The following is a 23,610-nucleotide window of genomic DNA, read 5'->3' as shown; positions in this document are numbered from 1 at the left end:
AAGGAAGTATTCATTTTGTAATTTAAGTTTGTCATTAACATTTCCCTCTAAAATGAATCTCCTTTTTACTAAGGAGGGGAATAAGTATTTCCCCAATGAGATGTCACTCCTCTGGGATCACACCAGGCGCAGACATACTTGGAGGACTCTAACATCTTTTAATTTGCTGTAGCCCCTAGATTTATATTTTTGTGAAACATCCTTAAGACAGTATTAACTAAGCAGTGGGATAAACTCTAGAAAGAGCTGTATCCCAGTAGTTAGGGTTAAGGTTCTGTCCCAGGGGTTAAAGATAATAAAAAGGCTTCTATCCCTGTGGTTAAGGTTCACCTTTATATTTCTGGATGGTCTTCTAAATTCCCCTTATCTCTTTATAGATAACCCAGATAGTGCTGTAATTTAAGTCATCACAAGTATAGTAATTTAACTAACCAAGTAAATAAAAGTTGCAATCATTGCTTTTTCTGTTACTCAAATCAATAGACCTAACATATGTAATTTATATCACATTCTTTGAATGAGAACTAGTTACAAGGTTTTGTTGATTTGTTTTCAGTTGTGCTGAAATTGATTTTAAGAGTATAATATGCATCTGAAGTAATTAAAATAGCACATTATGGTATATATTCTTATAAAATTATAGGATTTTATGTTATAAACAATATGATGTAATTTATGGTAAAATGCATTAGTACTTTTCACCCTAAAAAAGATGTTTTATTTTATTTTTATAACATACTTGGAGTTTTAGAAATTCTTTATAGTCATTAATAAAGATTGGAAGGCCTTTTCTAGCCATCAACTAATTTAACTAACAAAAACCACTTGAGATATTCAGATGATAAATATCCTTGATATTCATTTATATACAGAAATTTTTTATTTCTCACAGTGCCCATTTACATACTCAAATGCATATATACAAACATGCATACATTATATGTAATACATATTAATTTATTACATATTTTATGGTATTATGTGACCCTGAATCTTGAGCGCATGTATTTAATAGCAGCTTTTTCAGGATTATCTGCTTTTATAAGATTCCCAGAACTTTTGAATGATGTTTCCAACTGTCTCCCTTTCAAATACTTCAAGTAGTAGTCAGGTTATTTAGTAACAGCTAGCTTGACATCTGGTATTTGCTTTGATTCCTTAGAGACTTGATGAGCTCAGCCTTTTTAACACTTATTACTATTGCTATTGATATTTCAGTTACGAGAAATTCTAGTCAAGTAGTCTCCCTTTGACTAGGAATGAGAGTCTTGCTCTAAGACAGTTCAGGAATATTTGCTAGTGTGAGTGCTTTTCTCTATATTCTGTAACAAAGGCATTGCTATATTTCAGGACTGACCTCACCATATCAAGCCCTACTTATTTCTCACAAGTTCTGCTTTACTTGAGACTGTGATTGTTACCATTTTCAGTACCTTCAGGTATTAAAACATTGGAACTGAAGCAGACTTTGGTTCTGGCACAGTTGCCTTCCTGAATTGTCGTGGACTATTCCAAAAGATTTAGAGTAAAGAGGAGTTTGATATGGTGGTAAAACCTGTTGTAAAACAGGTGATATATAGCTATTGTCCAACTAGTTTTTAAATTTGATCCACTCTTAAAAATCACACTTAAGATGCCTGCATCCAGTGGGATGAGAATGACAAATAGAAATCCTAATACATTATGAAAACATTTTCCCTTGAAAATGTTATGATAAGTGACTATTAAATCTTTTTAATAACTCATGAAAATATCATTCATTATTTGAAGAAGGAGAGGTATATATAATCTGGATTTTTAAAATTGAAGGATTAATTCTTTTTAAAGTCTGGCTAAGCAGTGATTAAATAGATACATTGGGGGGCGGGTATCTATTGGCCATGGAAATTGATAAAGAATATGCCCAGCCAGTACAATCATCAGAGGAAGAGAGGTTACTAATAAAGTTTAATATTGCATCTCATAGAGAAAAGTGACCTGATGAGAGTTTCTACTTTGGCCCTTGATTCAAGATTGATCTTCATAAAATCTTTTAAACTTTAAATCTGTCAACTAAAATTAAATTGCTTTTATACTATTTCTATTTAGGGAATAGTGAACATAGCAAGCTTCTTTTCTTTTTTTTTTTTTTTTTCTTGGTCTTTTTGCCTTTTCTAGAGCCACTTCTGCGGCATATGGAGGTTCCCAGGCTAGGGGTCCAATTGGAGCTGTTGCCGCTGGCCTATGCCACAGCCGCAGCAACAGGGGATCTGAGCCGCGTCTGAAACCTACACCACAGCTCACGGCAACACCAGATCCTTAACCCACTGAGGGAGGTCAGGGATCGAACCTACAACCTCATGGTTCCTGGTCTGATTTGTTAACCACTGAGCCATGACAGGAACTCCAGCAGGCTTCTTAATTAAAAGTAGTTGTATAAGTTTTCATGTAAAAGATTGCATCCACACAACATACAACTCATTTTTAAATTAATTGATTGAGGTTTTTATTAATTCAGGAAGCTCATTAAGCACATGTAATGGATCTGGCCTCCATTTGAAAAGATACTAAGAAAGATAAAAGCCGAACTTTTATCATCCAGGAACTGATCTTACATGAAGGCTTCAGTGTCATTAGAAGCTGGATGTAAACAATAGCTCAGAACACCAGTAGATAAAGTTATTCTGAGACCATGATAAAATGAGACAAAAGAAGACCGTTTCGTAAATATTGGCTAAGCACAGACAAAACCAAGATCACTGTGCCACCCACAGAAGTACCAAACATTGTCCTCTCCTGGCAGATATGAGTGACTATTGCTTCTTTACCAGTTGCAGCTTTATCCTCACTGTGGTCTCCCTTCCTGTAGAATTGCCACTGCTTTCTGTTAGTAGCCAACTAGTATGAACCCCTGTTTCCTTGGAGCCTCCTCAGAATCACTCAACAAAAGCCAAATCCTCTAGTAAGCTCTTTCTAAAACTCTCTCACTGAGACTCCCCAAAGTGCCTCATGGTGAGTATTTTGTTTCACTGCAACAAATACCAAGCACAACTCAATAAAGATGTGTTATTGACAATACCAAGAAGACTTAGTTTCCCAGAAGTGTATTTGGGCAGATTAGACTTATGCCTAGATCAATTAGAGAAGTTTGGTAATGATAGCTGCTGTTTATTTACTGTGCACCAACTTTGTGCCAGTGAGGTCTTTTAATGTGTTATTTAAATCTTAACCCTATAAATTTGATACTTTTTACTTTCTCCATTTTGCAGATGGCTAAACTGAAGGTTAAAGAAATTTACCTAAGTCTCTACTCCCCTTACACTCCCAGTAATTCAGATCAGATTCCAAAAACACAAACTCTGTACTCCATCTTGCACATAAAACTAAATGCACGGTAAAGTAATCCTAGACCTCTTCAGTTTCAAGTATTTTGGCTTCTGATAGTCTGCATCATTATTAATTATTTACTGATTTTCAATGCTGCATTTTAGCTGTATCATATTGTTAAGCAAAGCTAATCTACCTTAATAATAAATTTTTATAGATGACTATATAAACTTACTTTTTATAGATCTGAGTGAGTCTTTCCTTGTTTCACTAAAATGATACATTCTCATGTATGCCTGCATATCCCTCCTGGAATTGTATTTGATATAGATCTGTTTTCAGGATTTCTACAGTCTATGAAAGTTACAACTGCAAGATGATGCTGTTATGATTAGAGAACTGGACATACTAGATTTCTGTATGGACTTTAGAGTCTACTTTTACTAGTCAGATATGTGGCTTTAGGCAAGGCCTTAATTTCCTTGAGCTTCAGCAACTCTGTCTGCTAGTGGGGACCATAACATCTACTCCCAACCGCCCAGCGTTTTTATAACATGTGAAAGTCCCAGACACATAATAGATGCTTAATACATATTTGTATGCCTGTCTCCCCATAGTGTGCTTCCCAGGGCTCTTACCACTTCCTTATTCTCACTATAGTGTATTACTCTTGAGAAATAAAACAAAAATAGCATTTGGAAAGAAGTAAAACCCAGAGCATCCATTGTGGCTCAGCAGTTTACAAATCGGACTAGTATCCACAAGGATGTAAGTTCAATCCCTGGCCTCACTCAGTGGGTTAAGAATCCAGCATTGCTGTGGACTGTGGTGTAGGTCACAGACACAGCTCAGATCATTCATTGCTGTGGCAGTGCTGTAGGCTGGCAGCTGCAGCTCTGACTCGACCCCTAGCCTAGGAACTTCCATATGCTGCAGGTGCAGCCCTGAAAAAGCAAAAAAAAAAAAGTAAAATCTACGAGCATTCTATTCCTTTGGTATCATCAGGGGAGCAGGGATCATGGAAAGTATTTGCTTTAAAGGACTTTTATCACATATCAGGAAATATATTATCATACTTTTTATTGTTTATTTAAGGAATATAATTTATCATACTACTTATTTTGTCCATTCTGTACCTCCTTTAGTATAAAAATTTTCTGTTTAAAGCTCTAAATCAGAATCTTACATGATAGTCTTCAATAGTTGCTGGTTCATAATATACCTGTTAGAGAATTTAAAGACCATGTAAGAAAAACAAAAGTCTAAAATTTCCTTTTAATGAAATATAATGAATCCAGAATTGGATTGAGCCCATAATTTAAGATTAGAAAGAATGTTTTTTAGTACATCCTGTCATGTATGGACTTAATTAATTTGTGGTTACTAATTATAAATTAATATAAATTAATTATAAATCTGCATTATCTACTGATACCCATTTCTGTTTAATATTCATGTTTTTTAAATATTACTTCACCAAAGTACTATATAAATCAAATTTAATCTGTCTTTTGTACTTTATAATTTTAGCAACTAAGATTTCTGAGGTTTTTAAATAGCTTTCAAATGTCAGTTTAAATGGTAGCCCTGGCCATAGATTCTTGACTTATGAAAATATTTTCCCAGTTTTTCAGGTGAGACATAAAAAGCAAAGCTTTATTTTTGTTTGTAAATAACTCCCAATTCCTTGTTATAAATACAAAGTTTTGGTCTAAGTCCAGTTCTGGTTCATGTCTACCGATGGTATTTTGCCCTGCAGTTTAAATTTGAGTTAGTATTCTTTTGCTGCATTAAACTTCTTTATGGCATTTCTGTACTCTCCTAACCACTTTCATATCCTGTCCTTGTAGTAAGTCAAGTTTCTTTGTATCTCTTATACCTTTCAGTTTCTTTGAAAGTAGAATAAAGTAATTGTAAATGTCTTGAAGGAAGGAGCAACCTAAATGAGTTTTAATAGTTTCAGAGCATTTATGGCCATCAGAATTTTACCAGTGATTTAAAAAAAAAAAATAGCCACTGGAAAAATAAGACTTCTTTAATAGTAGGTTGATAGCAGTAATACATAAATTTAACCTACAAACCTGTTTGATATTTTTAAAAAATTATCAAGTATTACTTGTTCTTTTTTATGCCTTGTATTATTCAAGTATTCAAAAAATCCTGTTATGGCTTGTTTTTAAATATTTCTTTAGTTTTTTTTAAATGCAGACATATTAGCATATTCTGTTATTCACTGAAATAGTCATTCCTTGAAATATGAAGACTTAATTAATAGATTTAAATTTAACTCATTGCTATTCTTGTAGCTTTAAAAAAGACCCATTTTGGGACTTGACCTAAAAACATTAGCCTTATTTCTTAGTTGTATAGCTTAGAGGAAATCTGAAGTAGAACAAATGAATGTACACATGAGGTGCTAAGAGTTTCTTAGAAAGAGGAAAATAAGTAGCAAAAAACTCTCTTGAGAAAGATTTTTAAGTTTAAAGAATATGATAATTCATACAAGTAGAATTATTTGTTTTAATATCAAAAATGTTCAGTGACTTTTTTAATACACAAAATTCATTCTTGTATTTTGTAAACCTAATTATTGATTATACTGTATCTTGTTTTAATTTCTCATAACTGATATTGATTCTTACATGCCACAAATATTCATACTTATTTCTCCCTTTTAAGAAAATATTAAAGTAAGAATATTAGTATAAAATCAGACTGACTGAAACCCTCCTCTACCAGCACTTTGAAGAAAAATTGCTCTTGATTTACAGTAGAAATTATAGCTATGGTCATATCAGTGTACTCTTATTAAATCATCAAGACTTAGCTATCAGACATAGAAGGTTAAAGCACTCAGGAATAATGTCGTATCTATTTTGGGGGGTGGGGTTGGGGGCCATGCCCACAGCCAGGGATCGTGTCATATCTGTATTTGCTTTACCAAGGTGAACAGCATTCTAAAAATAAGAGTTATATGGGAGTTCCTGTTGTGGATCACAAGGTTACAAACCTGACTGGTATCCATAAGGATGGATGCCTGTTCAGTGGGTTAAGGATCTGGCATTGCCATGAGCTGCAATTTAGGGAGCAGCTGCTGCTCAGATCCTGTGTGGCTGTGGCTGTGGCATAGGCTGACAGCTTCGGTTCGACCTCTAGCCCAGGAACTTCCATATGCTGCAGGTGTGGCCCTAAAAAGGCAAAAAAAAAAAAAAAAAAAAAAAAAAAAAGTTATGTATTTCATCACTGGTTCTCTGTGGTGTATATTCTTACTCTTACTATATATCAAAGCTAAATAAACCTAAGCACCAATCTTAACATCTAAGTGCCAAAAGCGTATACTGTCATCTTATTTAATGTGTATCTATTATATGGTTGTTTACTATATTACATAGTTTTTACTTATACATTGTATTCAGCAATTTCTTAAATCCTGGTGGGTATGGTATAAAAAATATGCATGATCTCTGCCCTTAGGAAATTTTAATGATTTTGAGGAATCAGAGACTTAGAGAATAATATAAAACATTTCAGGCTCAAGTTGAAGGTTATATATGAAGAGATTATAAATACACTCAAAAAGAAAAATTTCTTCGTGACAGGGTCTAGTCACTGAATGTTTTTTATTTATTTATTTATTTATTTTTATTTTTTATTTATTTTTTATTTATTTGTCTTTTTGCCTTTTCTTGGGCCACTCCCACGGCATATGGAGGTTCCCAGGCTAGGAGTCTAACCGGAGCTGTAGCTACCAGCCTACGCCAGAGCCACAGCAACGCAGGATCCGAGCCATGTCTGTGACCCACACCACAGCTCATGGCAATGCCGGATCCTTAACCCACTGAGCAAGGCCAGGGATCTAACCCGCAACCTCATGGTTCCTAGTCGGATTTGTTAACTACTGCGCCACAACGGGAACTCCACTGAATGTTTTTTAAAAGAACTGTAATTTTGAACTAGAAAAGGAATTGTTAGATGCTACACGTCTATTCATGTATTGCCGTTTTATATTTCAACAACCTAATTATCTGCCATTCAATGAGCATTTTTATTGTGTCAAGACTCCTCATGTACATTATTTCATTTAATTTTTGCAACCTGATATAGGTAATACTGTCCTCATTTTACTATTGAGTCTTAGAGGTTAAATAATCTAGATTATCTAAAGCCACACTCTTAATAAATGGCTGACCAGAGACTCAGACTTTAGGTTGTATTATCTCCAAGGCCTGACTTCTCACCTATTACTACTACTTCTCATTCACCTTTGATAAATGAAGAGCCTGTAGCTCAGAGAGGCTGAGTTATTTGTTAAAGTTTACACAGGTGTAAATGGCTGAACAGATTTAAACAGAGTTATTTGTTAAAGTTTACACAGGTGTAAATGGCTGAACAGATTTAAACAGATCTCCAAGGTATTAGACTAAACCATGTGAATTTGCAAATATTTGACTGTTTCTGACCTACAAAAATGGCAGTTTTAGATTGCTCCATTTCATACATGCTATTTGCCCTATACCATATTATCCTGGAATGAATATAGGGTCAGGATTAAAAGTGGGGTGGGAAAGGATGGCATAGGGGATTGTTAGAGGAGAGCAGTCTAGGGGAAGGGAAGGTAACTTGCCAGTGGAAGGTTGGGAATGCCAGGGTCAGAGTGAGAACTGACACAACCAATAAATCACACTGCAGGGCATTCCTCTTCCTCAAAGGCCAGATCTGGCTTTGTTTGGCCCAAAGATGACCACATAATGTGAAAGGGAGCCTGAGCAGAATCTTACATGAGAGAGGGGAATAGCAAGGAGGAAAGAAGAAAATGAGCATGGCAGTAACAGAGGGCACCTGTAGAAATGTGGCATGAATGAACCACGGTTTTGGAAAGGCCAATCTGTTATGGAGTTTAAAATTATTTATGGTATAGAAAAGCTTTTTGAAATTTCTGAAACAATTTCAATAGGTACCCAAGGTGAAAGAAATCAGTTTTCCTTCAAAATTACTTGATTTTATCTGAAATTTTATAAAAGTATCTTTCACTAAATTTCTCAATCCATTTTGAGTTTTCAGAGCTTAAAACGATAGAATTTTAACATTTGATGGAACATTAAACATAACCACAACTTTAACCCAGCCCCAGCCCCTCTTCAGATAAAGAAAACTTCTTAAACTAAATTATACATGATACCAGATTAGAACTCTCACATCTGCTGATTTCTATTCACAGGTACTTTCCACTACTGTATCACCTCTCATTTTAGTTGATGCAGTCTTGAATTTGAATGTTTCTGTGTTTGCATATTGAAACTGTACATTATGTTCCTTAGGAATTTATTTACTTAGGGTTTACTTTATTTAACCCCATATTCTTTTATTAGTCTCCTTTTGGTTATTTAATAACACTTCAACAAAAAGCTACTTTTAAAAAAATTGTTATGAAATCCATTTTAGTATATAATATGCTTTGAGAGTTTTTAGTGTATGTAATACATATACAAGAATATGTGTATATATGTGTAAGTTATGAAACCTGATAATAAAATGAATACTCATGAACCTACCACCCAACTTAAGAAATGGAACGTTATTAATTCCCATGAGTCTCTCTGTATATTCCTTGCCTGTGGCTTCTGTCATCCTCCCACCAGCTTATAATACCATTTCCTTTCTTATGTCACATTTCTAGACTTTTTATAAAGATATCTAATTAAGAAATTCTCCTGAAATTTGTTTGTTAAATGTATTTTAAATAAATGTATGTTAGGTTTTGTCAAATATATTTTATGCAATTGTTATGGTTTTTCTCCTTTAATCTGTTAATGTGACAAATTGGATTAATAGATTTCATAATGTCTTGTAGGATAATCTCAATTTTTAAAGATTTTCATAAGCTAGATTGGCTAGTAGTTTTTCTTACACTGTCCTTGTTTATTAATCAGATTTTACTGCCTTCACAGAGTGAGTCAGGAAGTGTTTCTTCTCTTTCCTAGAATAGTTTTTTTTTAAGATTAAAAATATCTTTTTCTTGAATATTTGATAGAATCCACCCGCAACACCCTCTGGGCTTAGTGTTTGCTATAATGTATAGAAATTTGTGTAATTTATATATTTTTTGGAATTTGTCTATTTCAGTTTAAGGTTTATTTGTTTTTTTAGAAGAGAATAACTACAAAAATTTTTATAGTATTCTCTCATTCTTACTTTCTTTTTAAGAAGCTCATAGCCTTGTTCTTTTTCTAACTATATAAATTAGATCCCTAGATCCCTAGCTTGTAAATTGCCACTGCTTCCTACTTTTTCGTATAAATAGTTAGAATTAAATCTTTTTTTTTTTTTTTTTTTTGGTCTTTTTGCCATTTCTAGGGCCGCTCCCGTGGCGTATGGAGGTTCCCAGGCTAGGGGTCTAATTGGAGCTGTAGCCACCAGCCTATGCCAGAGCCACAGCAATGCAGGATCCGAGCTGTGTCTGCAACCTACACCACAGCTCACAGCAATGCTGGATCCTTAACCCACTGAGCTAGGCCAGGGATCGAACCTGCAACCTCATGGTTCCTAATCGGATTCTTTAACCACTGAGCCACAACGGGAACTCCCTAAATCTTTTTCTTTAAGTGCCTCTTTGGGTGTATCTCATAGGTTTTGGCATATAGTTCATGTTAAAATTCAATTGAAATATTTTCTAATTTCCATTCTGTTTTCTCTGACCAATGAGTTATTTAGAAGTGTTTTTAAATTTCTAAATACATGAAATTGTTAATGTTAATTTTGAATCAGTACAAAAAGATATGGTTTATAATGATATTAAATTTTTTTAATTTTTTGAGGTTGGCTTTTGGCTTACTTTTCCTAAGTGTTACATGGGTGCTTGAAAAGAATGTAAGATCTCCATTTGTTAGACACAAGTTTCATAAATATGTTTAGATCAAGTCTGATTTTTGTGGAGGTCAGGTTTTACTACATGCATGTTTTGTTTTTTGGTTGCTTTTATATATCACAGAGGAGTATCAAAATATCTCACTGCGATGGTGATTGCATCCATTTCTCCTTGTAGTTTTTTTGCCTTCTCTATTTCAAAGTTCTGTATAGGTTCGGCATATACATTTTTTATTGTTATAGTCTTAGTTGAACCACTGATCGTCATATCTTTCCTTAGTATTTTTTTTGCCCTAAAATATATTCTCTCTGATAGTAATATAGCTACATAACTTTATTTTGAATAGATTTTGCCTGGTTATCTTTTCTTATTCCTTAAACCTTCTGTTTTCTCTGTCTCTGTGAATTAGATATATCTTATAAACAGCATTTAATCCAGCCTGACAATCTGAATTTTTTAAATAACTAGAGAGTTTAACCCATTTACACTTATTATGGTTACTGATAAATTTGCTCCCTCTTATCTCTTATTTCTCTTTTTTCTCCTTTCTTGACTTTTTTTAAATTGAATAAATATATTTCTCATTCCACTGTTTTTCTCTCTGGTTTGAGAATTATCTGTTACTACTTTTAGTAATTACTAAAAATTTTTAAATTTTAACACTCATGCCCAACCTAAAGTATCTTTATCCTCATCCTGAACATTACAAGGATTTTTAAATCTCTGGTCTTTTTTATGCTATTGCTGTTCAGATTTTTGTGCCATCTTACATATTTGGTAATTCTATAAATTAGTCATTGGTCCATTGTTTCATATTTTCAGTGTATAGATTCCTCCTTGTGTTTACCAGTGTTTCTGATTGTAACCTGGCCCTTCCATCAGGGAAAAAGACTTTTCTCCCTAACACACATGCTTTGGAAGTTCTTATGGTAAGAGTCTGTGGATGGTAAACTCAGTTTTGTTCATCTGAGAATGTTGTTGACCTCATTCATTGTTGACTAAACAGTTCTAGATGGACAATAATTTTCTTTGCACAGTTTGAAGATACTCTACTTTTCTTCTGGTTTCCCTTGTTGATTTTGAGAATCTAACTGGTGTTCTTTTATGGACAACTATCTTTCCTCTCTGGCTGCTTTTCATTGTCTTCTGTTTGTCTTTGTTTTCTAGAATATATATATGACTGTAACATGCCCTATGTTTTATTCCATTATGTAGATTTTCTTTTATTTTTTTTGTACTTGGGATTTTTTGTATCTTCCATCAATCTTGGAAACTTTTTTTTTATAGATTCACAGTGGATACATTTTCTCCCCTCCACCTAGAGCCACTACCCAAGACAGACAGATTTACTTACTGTTGCTCTTGTAACATAGTTTTTTTTTCTTCCCTAGTTTACATTTTCCCTGAAAGTGAAGCCTTTCTTGCATTTTAGCCTTAAACAGAGGGTTCTTCAGTCTCACTCTCATCCTGCAGAGGCCTAAGACTTTATACCTTTTCCTCTGAGTGCAGCTGGCAGTCAGAACAAAAGCTCCAGGCCCTTGGTGTTCACTTGAAATTCCCAGGGCTAGCACTTAATTTAGCACAAATTCCCACTTGCTAGACTTAATTTCTGGTCTTAGAGAATTTCCCTTAACTTTCTTGAAAATTTGTCAGTTTTTATGTATGAGAACATATAAATTTCTTTACCATATGTGTAGTAATCTAAAATTCTTAGAGGATTTGTTTTTTGCAAGTGTTTTGGGACCTCTTTTGATACAAATGGAAGTCTGTCCTTTGCCTCATAATGGAAATATTCTCTTGTTATATTACTCTTTATATCAGAATTACATTTTGTCCCTCCTGTTACTTCTTCCTGCAGGTGAGCAGTAGGTCATCCAGTCCTAGCATCAGAATGATCACTACCTCAGGACCAACCTCAGAAAAGCCAGCTCGAAGTCATCCATGGACTCCTGATGATTCCACAGGTGACCAGCTCGTTTCCTCATTGTAATTATAAAGTTGAATTTATCATGTTTATGTTCATTTAATTGTCATTACTCTGATGTTTACAAAGGGAGACATTAGACAAAAGTTTAGATTTTCCCATTACTAAATCAAATATTTAGCAATAAATGTTAAAATGTCTTTTTGAGTACTGAGACAGAGACTACCTTGCCCCCTGTGTTTTTTCCCACAGAAACTTTTGAAGATGGTTGGTTTGGGCTCTTTTTTCAAATAGGAAGGTACTCTCTTCTTGATATTTCAGTCTGACTTTCCTGTTACAATCCATCCTACTAGATTATAGTAGTAAACTTTCAACTGTTAAATAACTAAAAGTAGCAGAAAGGGAAAATAATCATCTCATCTCAGTCTTTTCAAAACAAGGTATCATGGACCTTGGTGAGGAAAAAATGGGCCATTGAACTTTTGAATCATTTTTAACTGATAAGCAGACCTCATTCCAGTTACATAAACATTCTAGTAAATAGACTATTAAAAGCCTGGTAAGAGTTACTTAAACTCTCCAACATGAATAACTAACTGGTCTAAGTCAAAATGTTAATATTAAAATCTGCCTGTCTGAAGATAGTAATGGAATTGTTTATTATGAACAAGCAAGAAGTAATGTGCCATAATGGAATTAACTTTTCCTTAGCATTAAGGGAATACCTTGATAAATACACAGCAGTACACTGGTACAAAAATTATTTATATGTATTCTGTCATAGAGGGAAGATGATCTCTTAGACCTTGGAAAATTAAACCATTTGGGGTTTTATATAAGATCAGCTGTTATTAATAGTGGCAATTAAACTGAAATTAAAAAGTCAGCTTACCGTCTATACAAACTAAAATTCTCCTTATAAGTATTTATAAATATTTGGCATGATTTAGTCAAGTTCATAATTTAATTTAAAAAATTAACTGGGTGGCTTTTCTCTGTGTCATGTAACATAGAACTATGTTTAGCCTTGAGTGTACTCTCTAGTTTTAGTAAGTTCAAATTTAGTGGTGCCAAAAACTCCTAAGTTTCACCCCTTGGACAGCCCAGAACATCCACCACGACTCAGCACATGTGCAGAATTTATCATGATGTGCTTCTCAGAGGTGGAGGAGAAATGCTCCTGACAGATTTGGTCATTAATGCTCAGATAACATTGGGTTTTTTTGTTTTGGGTTTTGTTTTTTGGTTTTTGGGTTTTTTTGCGGGGGCGGGGGGGGGGGGGCGGTTCCTATACCCTTCAGTGAGGGAGTGCTTGCTCTGACATTACAGCATTTGCTGGGTCTCCTCACTTCTACCTGGACTAATCTAGACACAGCAGTAGCGTGTGGCAAATTGTGAATTTGTGAGGGTGAAATCAAATTTCTCTTAAGCCCTTCTCACTTAACCAGTGTTTCTATTTCACATATTCTTCCACCCTTCCAACTCCTGTCTCATTTTTTTCTTTTCTGAAACCTAAAATACCACGGAACATTAGTAGCTAGACATCGTATATAGATCCAGGTTGCAATATCAACTAAATTTTGTCATTGCCTTGAAATATACTGCAAATGCATGGTTATCATTTTTAAGTAATTTCGTTTGTTTGTTTGTTTTTGTCTTTTTAGGGCCACACCCACAGCATAAGTAAGTTCCCAGGCCAGGGGTTGAATTGGAGCTGCAGCTGCCGGCCTGTGTCACAGCCACAGCAACACGGGACCCGAGCTGCATCTTCGACCTACACCACAGCTCATGATAACACGGGATCCTTAACCCCCTGAGTGAAGCCAGGGATCAAACCTTTGTCCTCATGGATACTAGTCAGGTGCATTACTGCTGAGCCACGACAGAAATTCCATTTTTAAATAGTTTTGAGTACAATTTTAGAAGTTGAGAATCTGGTTTAAGGTTATAATTAATAAAGTTCAGCTTTGCATTATTTCTAGCAAAAAAATTGATAGTCAAGCTGTCAGAATAAATTGTAGAGAAGAGACAGATGAAATCTCCTTTGTCGAAAGCCCACTGCCCCAGGGGGAAAAAAAATTAGAAGTACATAAATAAATCAAAACAACCTAAATAATTAGATTTTTTAATTTAAAAAGGGGAGAGGTTTGTGTAATTTCAGAGAAAAAGTGTACAGTGATTCAATAATCATAACATAAAGTGCTGTTAGGTTTCTACTTAAAGTATATTGGGGATAAAGAAAGACAGACATACTCAAGAACAGCTAGTTGAGAGAGAAAGCTACACCAATAGAGAGCACCACAGTGGGGGGAAAACTCACTGAAGAAGTTCTTCTGGGTTTGGTACTTTGCAAAGATAGAAATCTAAGATAGGGCCATTGCTTGCAGTCTGATTAGAATCACAATACTGACAAAAACAAACTCCTCAGAGTTCCCATTGTGACTCAGCGGGTTATGAATCCCACTAGTATCCATGAGGATGCAAATTTGATCCCTGGCCTTGTGCAGTGGATTAAGGATCTGGCATTGCTGTGAACTGTGGTATAGGTTGCAGACGTGGCGTGGCTTGGCTCTCGTGTCACTGTGGCTGTGGTGTAGGCTGGCAGCTAAAGTGCTGCAATTCGACCCCTAACCTGGGAACTTCCATATACCACAGGTGCAGCCATAAAATGCAAATTAAATAAATAAATAATTAAAAATAAACTCCTCATGCTGTATATTAAACTATTGTATTTACAGTGCAAGTGGAGAGTTTTAATAGTTACAGATAAGACCTAGCATAGTCAGCAGCTTTTTCATAAAATAGTAAAATTTGTTTTTTAGTCATAAAACATAAAGGAAAAAACAGCATTCCACATGAAGGGAACACATACTTAGATAATATGAACTAGTTATAGGTATTGTGTTGAAGGCACTAAAAAAGAGATTTTACCAGACTAAACCAAATCAGTGTGAATCTCAACAAATAGGAAGAGATCTGATCAGCAATTGAAACATTAAAAGATAAGTTTTCTTGAAATAAACTTGCTATCTTGTGACCAGAGACTGAAAGCTAAATTTCAGTTCAAGTGAGAAAGTAAAATCTCACTTCTTGGTTTTGGAAAACAGATGAAATTCAATAAACGACCTTAAGTTCCTCACCATCAACAGGCTTTAAAATTGTTTGAGTGTCTCAATCCTTGCACTTTTTTTTACCCCCAGAATTCTGTAAAACTTTGATATATTTAATCCTGAAATACATGTTGGATATAGGGGACTGGTTTAATAAGATGTATCAAGTATCAAAGATGTACGAAAGAATGATAGGAGTGGAAATACTAAATTGAAGAAACTTTCAAGACATTTAATTTTTCCAGAAAGGTAGGGGGAAATCATTTTTGATCAGCTTAATTTTGTAGAAAGCATTGTTCAGTTGAAAGCATTATTTGAAACTATTGTGAAAGGTGAGGAGAGGATTCATCAGAGAAATAAAATATGTGTCTTATTTAGCCATTTCAGAAAAATCGTTATGTTAGTATGTGATTTAAGGTAAAGGCTCTGCTAGGCAATACTCTGTTATTCCTTCTTATTGCACTCCAGTATTTAACTAACATTACTTTTTTTATCTGAAATGTAAGCATGACTATTTAAAATTACTCTCCTTTCCCAATTCTTCATTTAGTATCAGTTACAATAAATTTAAAAATAATCACAATAACCACCATCAGTACCATGTGTTGAATGCTTACCAGATGCCAGCTGGCACTGCATGGTATTCGTTACAGGCATCGTCTCATTTGTTCTGATTTAGCTTAGCCTTTGGAGGTATTTGCAAGCACACTCTCAATGGCTTTCTAAATAAATAAATAAATAAAACTCAATATCAGTCAGCAATAAATTAGGAGTTTTCTGAACCATCAAACTGTCATATGTTTTTATTGCGTTCGAGTCAGTGCCTTGCTATCATCCTGACTTTACCTTTATCTGTACCACTCTTTCAAGTAGTGCTTGTCAGGAAAACAGCTGAACAGCTCACTCATTTAGCTCATTTATCCTCTATTAAAGATGGGAAAGCAGCTACTTCTGAAATAGGAAAGTCTGTGTCACTCACTCTTCAGTTACCCTGCCTGCTTGTGGAGCTGTTGTACATAAATGTTAATGTTGGAAAGAGACAGTCCCATGCTTCTCTTGCAAGTCGTTATGGCAATTTTATTCTCTTTTGAAATATGAACAAAACCTAAATAGTTGGATAAAATTGGCGGGTTGTTTGAATTAACCCATTTAACTCTTTTGACATGAAATTGAGTCACAGATTCCGTATTATCCATGTGTGTCATATACTCCCATCAATAACATCTCTAATTTTCTTCAGTGATTCTTATTGGGAGGGGTGGGATGGGCGGCGCACATTTGAACCCACACTAATTGAAGATGATCCACTGAAAGAAAATGTGTCTCTTGCTTTCACCCTTTCCCTTTTAGGGAACACTGGTGTTGCTGGAATCTACACAGCCTTAAGTAAACTTAATATGATTCAGGAAAGAAAGAGATGGGTTTGATTAGGTAGAGGCAGTTAAGACTGAATTTTAAAATAGAAATATTTTAAAGGTCCCACATCACTGTTTGTTTTTAATTAAATAAGGCTTACATGCTTTAGTACATTATGTTCTAGTCCCATTTATAGCCGATGTAAATTGTAGGTATGAGAGTATGGTTGTATTCTAATTATTTGTATTTGAATGTCCTCTTTTTTTACCTTTTAAATTCAAAAATTACCAGTAACAATAACTTTTCTTTTACTTTGGGGAAAATAGTACCAGCACCTCATGCATGCTTTCTTGCTTTTCGTTTGTAACTATTTATGACAAAAAATAAATAAAATACATGCTGTAATTCCAGATACCAATGGATCAGATAATTCCATCCCAATGGCTTATCTTACACTGGATCACCAACTACAGGTAAAGGAGTACTTTCTTAGCGAAGTTTACTTTTTCCTTTTTAGAGAAGTTTACCTTTAAAGCTGTTGGTTGTGTTCCTATCTGTCACTTTATATCCATTTATTTATGCTTTTAGTTGGCCTCTTTATTTTAAAATCAAGTTAAAATAAGTGATTCTTAGTTAAGTTAATCAAATTAAAATTGCCAAATCAGATGTTCCTATTCTAGCAATCATCTTAAAATATCCATATCTTTGTTCAGGACTGCCAAGAATAATGTTTTTGCTCCTTATTTTTAGCACATTATAATATAAAATTCATATAAGCTCATTTCTGCTTAATAGATTTTGTGGTAATTTGGCATGTTCATGGTGACTGAAAATATAAATAATATACTTCAGTGTCTCTCAAATGAGAGCTATAAACATCTTTCAGTATAATAAAGTTTGACAGTCTGAAACATAAAACCACAGTCCCAGAGTACTCTAGTTGTGGCTCTCCGTAACAATGAAAGTGTTAAAACAGCAAGTGTAAATTTAAGATCTGAGTTAATGCTGACAAAAGGACACAGATTTTCTAGGCCTACTTTAACACATATTTTTAAATGATCATTGCTTTAGTGCTATAAAAAAAAAATCACAGTCTCTGTCTTAACTCTCAGCTAGATAATTGAGATTTGATCTAATTATGTTTTAACATTTCTTGATTTATTTTCAGCCTCTAGCACCATGCCCAAACTCCAAAGAATCTATGGCAGTGTTTGAACAGCATTGTAAAATGGCACAAGAATATATGAAAGTCCAAACAGAAATTGCATTATTATTACAGAGAAAGTAAGTTGTCTTTATGAATAAAAATAAAACATCAGTATTTGGAGTTTAAATTAAAGTGCATCATTGCTTAGGACATGAAAACTGTAAGTTTTAAGCACCCATTGGCTAATTGTTCATGCAAAAATTCAACTCTTTTGACTATATCTTATATTAGGAAAACATAACTAAGGAAAATAAACTGGTACTTATGACCATTGTTTGATGTTTTCAGCATTTTTAAGTTAAAAGCTGCTTAGATTTATTGTTTAGGAAGATTTATTGTTTTCTTAGACACAGATAAAACAATTTGATATATAATGTTCCATTGTGATTTATCCTAGAAGCATTTTTGTAGATAATATATTCTTTCCAGGTGTATGTTGAAGAGAGTAGAATTACTTAACTAGTGGCTTTATTTCATACTTGTGAGTGTTTTTCTGGGAGATAGACTGCCTTCCTCCCCTTTTCAATGCAGTCCCATTTCCATACTTCTCTACTGAGATTCTTAAAAACAATATTTCAGTCTTTTTAAGCATGACCTTTATGAAATTTTATACCTATGAAGCTGATTTATGGTGGTACTTCCAAAGGGAACAAAAATAGTTTTTTCACAATTTACTAATAAAATGATTTTAGATAAATTTACCTTAATATTTTAAAGGTAAGGCTGATAGGAAATTAGAGACTGCAAACTGTAGTACTAATTATAGAACTGTCATTTTATATTAAGATTTTTTAAAAACTCTGTCATCACATATTTAATCTTTATTCTTTCACACTTTAAATCATTTGAGAGAAGAGTTTTATGCTGGAAAAAAAATGGTGTAATGGGGGCACTGTGAAAACTATGACAGTTTTAATTGATTTTAAATACTTTGGATAAGAAACATTACTAGTAAATTTTTATTTGAGGACTTTTCATTAATTATTCAGTTATATCCAGTGGTCTCACTTAATGAGCTGATATATAATATCCCCCAAACAAAGAAATTTATCAGGCTATAAAAGACTGAGGATCTTTCCTGAAAATATTTGCAAAAGTGAGTGTTTTAAGAGTGGTACTTTGTATTCTTCTCTTTTTTTTTTGTCTTTTTGCCTTTTCTAGGGCCACTTCCTGTGGCATATGGAGGTTCCCAGGCTAGGTGTCTAATTGGAGCTGTAGCCACCGGCCTACACCAGAGCCACAGCAACGCGGGATCCGAGCTGTGTCTGTGACCTACACCACAGCTCATGGCAACGCCGGATCCTTAACCCACTGAGCAAGGCCAGGGATCGAACCCGCAACCTCATGGTTCCTAGTCGGATTCGTTGACCACTGAACCACGACAGGAACTCCTCTTCTCATTATTTTAAAGTAGGAAAGAGATTTCAGTTGGATAGCACCTATTTTATTTATTTATTTATTTATTTTGTCTTTTTAGGGCCACACCCGAGGAATATGGAGGTTCCCAGGCTGGGGGTTGAATCAGAATTGTAGCCACGGGCCTATGCCACAGCCACAGCAACATGCCAGATCCAAGCCACATCTGCAACCTACACCACAGCTCATGGCAATGCCAGATCCTTGCTTGACCCGCTGAGCGAGGCCAGGGATTGAACCTGAAACCTCATGGTTCCTAGTTGGATTCATATCCGCTGCGCCATGATGGGAACTCCCGAGAGCATCTATTTTAATTAGCTTGCAGATGTTCTGTTAACTACTATTTGGCACTGTAGTTAAATAGGATTGTGACTTTGGAATATGAATACATGAGTATAGAAGTAGAATGTGCATGATAGAAACTTCAAGTGTTATATCCCTGTAGCCAGTTAAAGCCTTTCCCAGCCTTTTTTCTTCCCTCCTACACAAAAGGGATACCAAATGAAATTTTCTGCAACTTTTATTATACCATTTTATCCATTTTCAGTATTTACCTAAATACAGTTGCCTGTTAAAAGGATTATGATATTTGTATGGTTACAGCAGAAGAGTGGATGATAGTTTCCATTCCAGCTCATAATTATATTTGAGTAGTGTAACTAAGGTTCATAATGATAAACGCAGAATAAAAGCTCTAATTAATTGAAATTGAGATTCCATCATCAGTTATTAAGGTATGACTTTTTCCATCATGTGTAATATGCGGTATTTGTTTTTAGGCAAGAACTAGTTGCAGAACTGGACCAGGATGAAAAGGACCAGCAAAATACATCTCGGCTGGTACAGGAACACAAAAAGCTTTTAGATGAAAACAAAAGCCTTTCTACTTACTATCAGCAATGCAAAAAGCAACTAGAGGTCATCAGAAGTCAGCAGCAAAAAAGACAAGGCACTTCATGATTCTCTGGGACCGTTAAATTTTAAAATATGCAAAGAAAGACTCTTTTTTAAGGAAAGAAAGACCCTTATAATGACAATTCATGAGTGTTAGCTTTTTGGCGTGTTCTGAATGCCAGCTGCCTGTATTTGCTGCATTTGTTTCATCGTTTATTTTCCTTTTCTCATGGTGGACATGCAGTTTACCTGTCTCCTTGCATAACACGGGGGCATCTGTACTTGAATAAGCAGCAGTTCTCAACTTCACAACAGATGCAGTGAACCGTGGCTGTATACGCATGCTCGTTGTGTGAAGGCTAGCCTAACAGAAACAGGGGTATCAAACTAGCTGCTATGTGCAAACATCGTCTTTTTTTCCGAGGTGGAACCTCAAGAATGATTTTGTTCTTGTATCTCATCTCAAAAAAAAAAAAACAATATTTTTTTTTTCCAAAAGATGGCATATACCAAGTTAAAGACAGGGTATTATAAATCTAGAATAATTGGTGGTACATTATTGAAATACAGAACTTTAGTGATAGTTGGGAGTAAGGGCTTTGATGCCAGCATCCTTGGATCAGTAATGAACTTTATCCATAAAATATTTAAAGGTAAGTGGCGGCTGCTGTATTTAATAGAAGCATATTTCATTAGACTAAAATTTGACTATGATACATTGAACAAAATGGAACTTTTTTTTAAAATATAAAGATTTTTAATTCTGTGATTGCGTGTATGTGTGCTGAAACTGTAAAGTTTTTATGATTCTAATATTAATAGCCCTGAAATGAAATTAAAAGGTTAATGAACATGATCCAGCTTAAATGATCATTCCTTCCTGCGATGATTATTGGACTATTTTACTGTATATTTTAAAAACTAAAGAGAAATAATGGAAAATGGAAAGAATTGCTCCAGCTAAAAGGCTTAGGCTAAGATTTCTTTTACAATACCAAATGAGTAAGAACCTGGCAAATAAGGACAAGTTAGTGAGGAAGTTAAAGGAGTAAATCTAAATTCATCAAGTATCGTATTTATCAATACTGGAATAATTGATTTTCCTTGCAAGCCCATCGTAGGAAACCTGCTGCCTTTCAACACTTTTAAAGGAATTTCACTTATAAAGAGAAAATTTATATTGTTAACAGTAACTTTGCTACCAACTTTGAAAATAAAAGTAATAATAAAACGAGTGAAATAATAGACTATATAAGCTCTATTTTTCAGTTGGTATGAAAATAAATTACATTTTGATACCAGTACAAGATGTCTTTTAAATAGGGATGTCATCAACCTCATTTTTATAGCATTAATGTTTTATGAAAAAGAAAGTAAAAGCATAATTGCTGTGATTATTAGGATTATATCGCAATTGTATCGTAGTTTTGCTCTATTTCAGATAAGCAAGTTGATCTAAGAAGTTATCAAAACTATTCTTAAAAATGCTAAAGCAGGTAACTTTTTCTTCCATTATTTTTTCCTCTTCCCACTGAGTTTTATAATGTATTCCTTATGTATACAAGCAATAAAGGTAAAGGACAGTTTGTACTAAACTGCGTCATTTTTAGCTTCTTCAAAATCTGCAGTTAGAAAGTTTCTGGTAAATAAATATCTGCTTATCATTTCATTTAAATAAAAGGAGGATTACTCCCAAATAATTTAATTTCCTAGCTAAAAGTGATATTAGGCTTAACATAGTAATCGTAAAATAAAATTGGCACAGAAAATAACTTTAAAGTTTCACTCTTGCATAGGGTATTGCTGCTTGTGTGTACATCTGTCACTCCACCAAAAGGGACCTAGTCAGTGTTTTTGAGACTTTTCTAATTATCTCAGAGCATGAGATGGCCAAGTGTGGATGCTAAGGCTTAAGTTTTCCATTAGGATTCAGCAATGTAGGTTTCAAATTTTATTTCTTGTCATTAGATTGTTTTTGCCATACTTTACACACTTAAAGGGAAAATTTATTATTGTTATTATTACATGCATCAATCACTACATAAAAATATCCCAGATAGGTAAATGGGAGAAAATAGTGGTTTTAAGACGTGGTGCCAAATGCAGAAAAAGCTATAGAACACTTGCTTGTTTGTTTACAGTATGTTCCTGGGGATATCCAGGAGTGTCATTCTGGACACTGAGTGCAGTTCAGCCTTATTTGGTTGTGTTTTGTTTGTCTGTTTTTGAGTACTTGTATTGCCAAACTCGTACTTTTTAAGTCCTGATTATCCTTGATCATGAAAGGAAAGGAGTCACAGGGATAATTAAAATCCACAGCCAGTTTCATCAGTATCCTCACCCATCAGCCCTTCAAACAGAAGAGCGAAATTTGTTGTTCTGGTTTTATCATTTATTCTAATCATCATTTTTTTGGGGGGAGTGTTAGAAATAGCAGACAGACAAGCAAGTGTCTAAAAGGCCTCAGTCTGAAAAATTTACAAACAATCCTTGAATAAGCCCTATTTACATTTTATTCTTGCCTCCAGGGAAAGAAAACAAAGCTTTTATCTAGAGGGAAAAACTCCTCAGAACTAAAAATAGCTTTTTTGAGTCAAATAAAAATCAGTTAAAAGTATTTACCTGATAGCAACATAGCATATTGAAAAGATCTGTTTAAAAGTTGTTTACAAATGTTTGACTATTTTTGCTGAAGTATTTTAGAGTATTGAATGTCTTTTTTTCTCCAAGTTTCTTTTATGTTCCTAGTTTCAGCTCCTGCCTGTAGCCGGAGATCACGGGTCTTCCCTGTGAAACTTTTGTTTCTTTCTGTAAGTGTGTGTGGTTTTCAGTGGTCAAAACTCCTCTCTTCAAATGGTAGGAAGTTCTACTTCTGTCATTTAGAACATTTTATGTAAAATGATGTAATGCAGAAATCCTTGTGCATACTGTATAATTGAAGGAAGCTTTTTAGATTTATTTTTGTTTGTAATAAAATTCAGATTGTTATTCTCAACTTGGTCATAAAAATGGTGAATGATTTATATCAGCAAATGAGCTGTGAGGTGTTCTGCTCCAGCAGCATGTTTACCTTATACAAAATCAAATAAAAACTGAAAAGTCAGTAATCTTATAATACTCGATGCCGTTATAACATAATCATGATTTATGAGAGGCTTGGGGATTGGCCAGCTAACACATCATTTCCTCCAGTTCATATTTTTAGTTAAATGGATTCTCTGCACAATTTCAATGAATCCTGATTTGTACGAAGTACTGCATGACATACATCCCTACACTTCCTGATTTCTTGTAGTATATCTAAGTTACAGTAAGTATTTCATTTCTTTATCAACCTAGTGGCCCTTTAACCTGCACATAGGTGCACACACACATTCTTATAAACTCTACCTTCACTGCAATAAATACATCCATTCACTCACTTCCCAACAAATATTTCTTGGGCACCTTTGATAAGCCAAACCACTGTGCCTAACGCCAAGTTACACATCCATTTCAGTCACATAGTAGTTAGATTTTGTTCCCATTTACA

At 34.4% G+C, this 23,610-nt stretch overlaps 1 protein-coding gene across 3 annotated transcripts in view; it reads left to right on the top strand.

Annotated features, from left to right (window-relative positions):
* The window catches only part of MAP3K7 (mitogen-activated protein kinase kinase kinase 7), a 65,468-nt gene extending 42,395 nt beyond the window's left edge, over positions 1 to 23,073 (top strand). Inside the window, exons 13-16 of one of the 3 annotated variants that reach the window (XM_021082147.2) lie at positions 12,030 to 12,135; positions 16,973 to 17,034; positions 17,730 to 17,845; positions 19,964 to 23,073. In XM_021082147.2, the coding sequence (XP_020937806.1) occupies positions 12,030 to 12,135; positions 16,973 to 17,034; positions 17,730 to 17,845; positions 19,964 to 20,144 (465 nt within the window). In that variant the 3' untranslated portion in view covers positions 20,145 to 23,073. 3 annotated transcript variants of the gene reach the window in all.
* The last annotated feature ends 537 nt before the right edge of the window (positions 23,074 to 23,610 follow it).

This window comes from Sus scrofa, chromosome 1 (assembly GCF_054392235.1).
Source record: "Sus scrofa isolate SSC_HxYL_T2T_F1_AM1 chromosome 1, Sscrofa_HxYL_maternal_Yorkshire_Landrace_v2.0, whole genome shotgun sequence".
Lineage (NCBI taxonomy): Eukaryota > Metazoa > Chordata > Mammalia > Artiodactyla > Suidae > Sus > Sus scrofa.
This window is presented reverse-complemented; position numbering and strand designations above follow the sequence as displayed.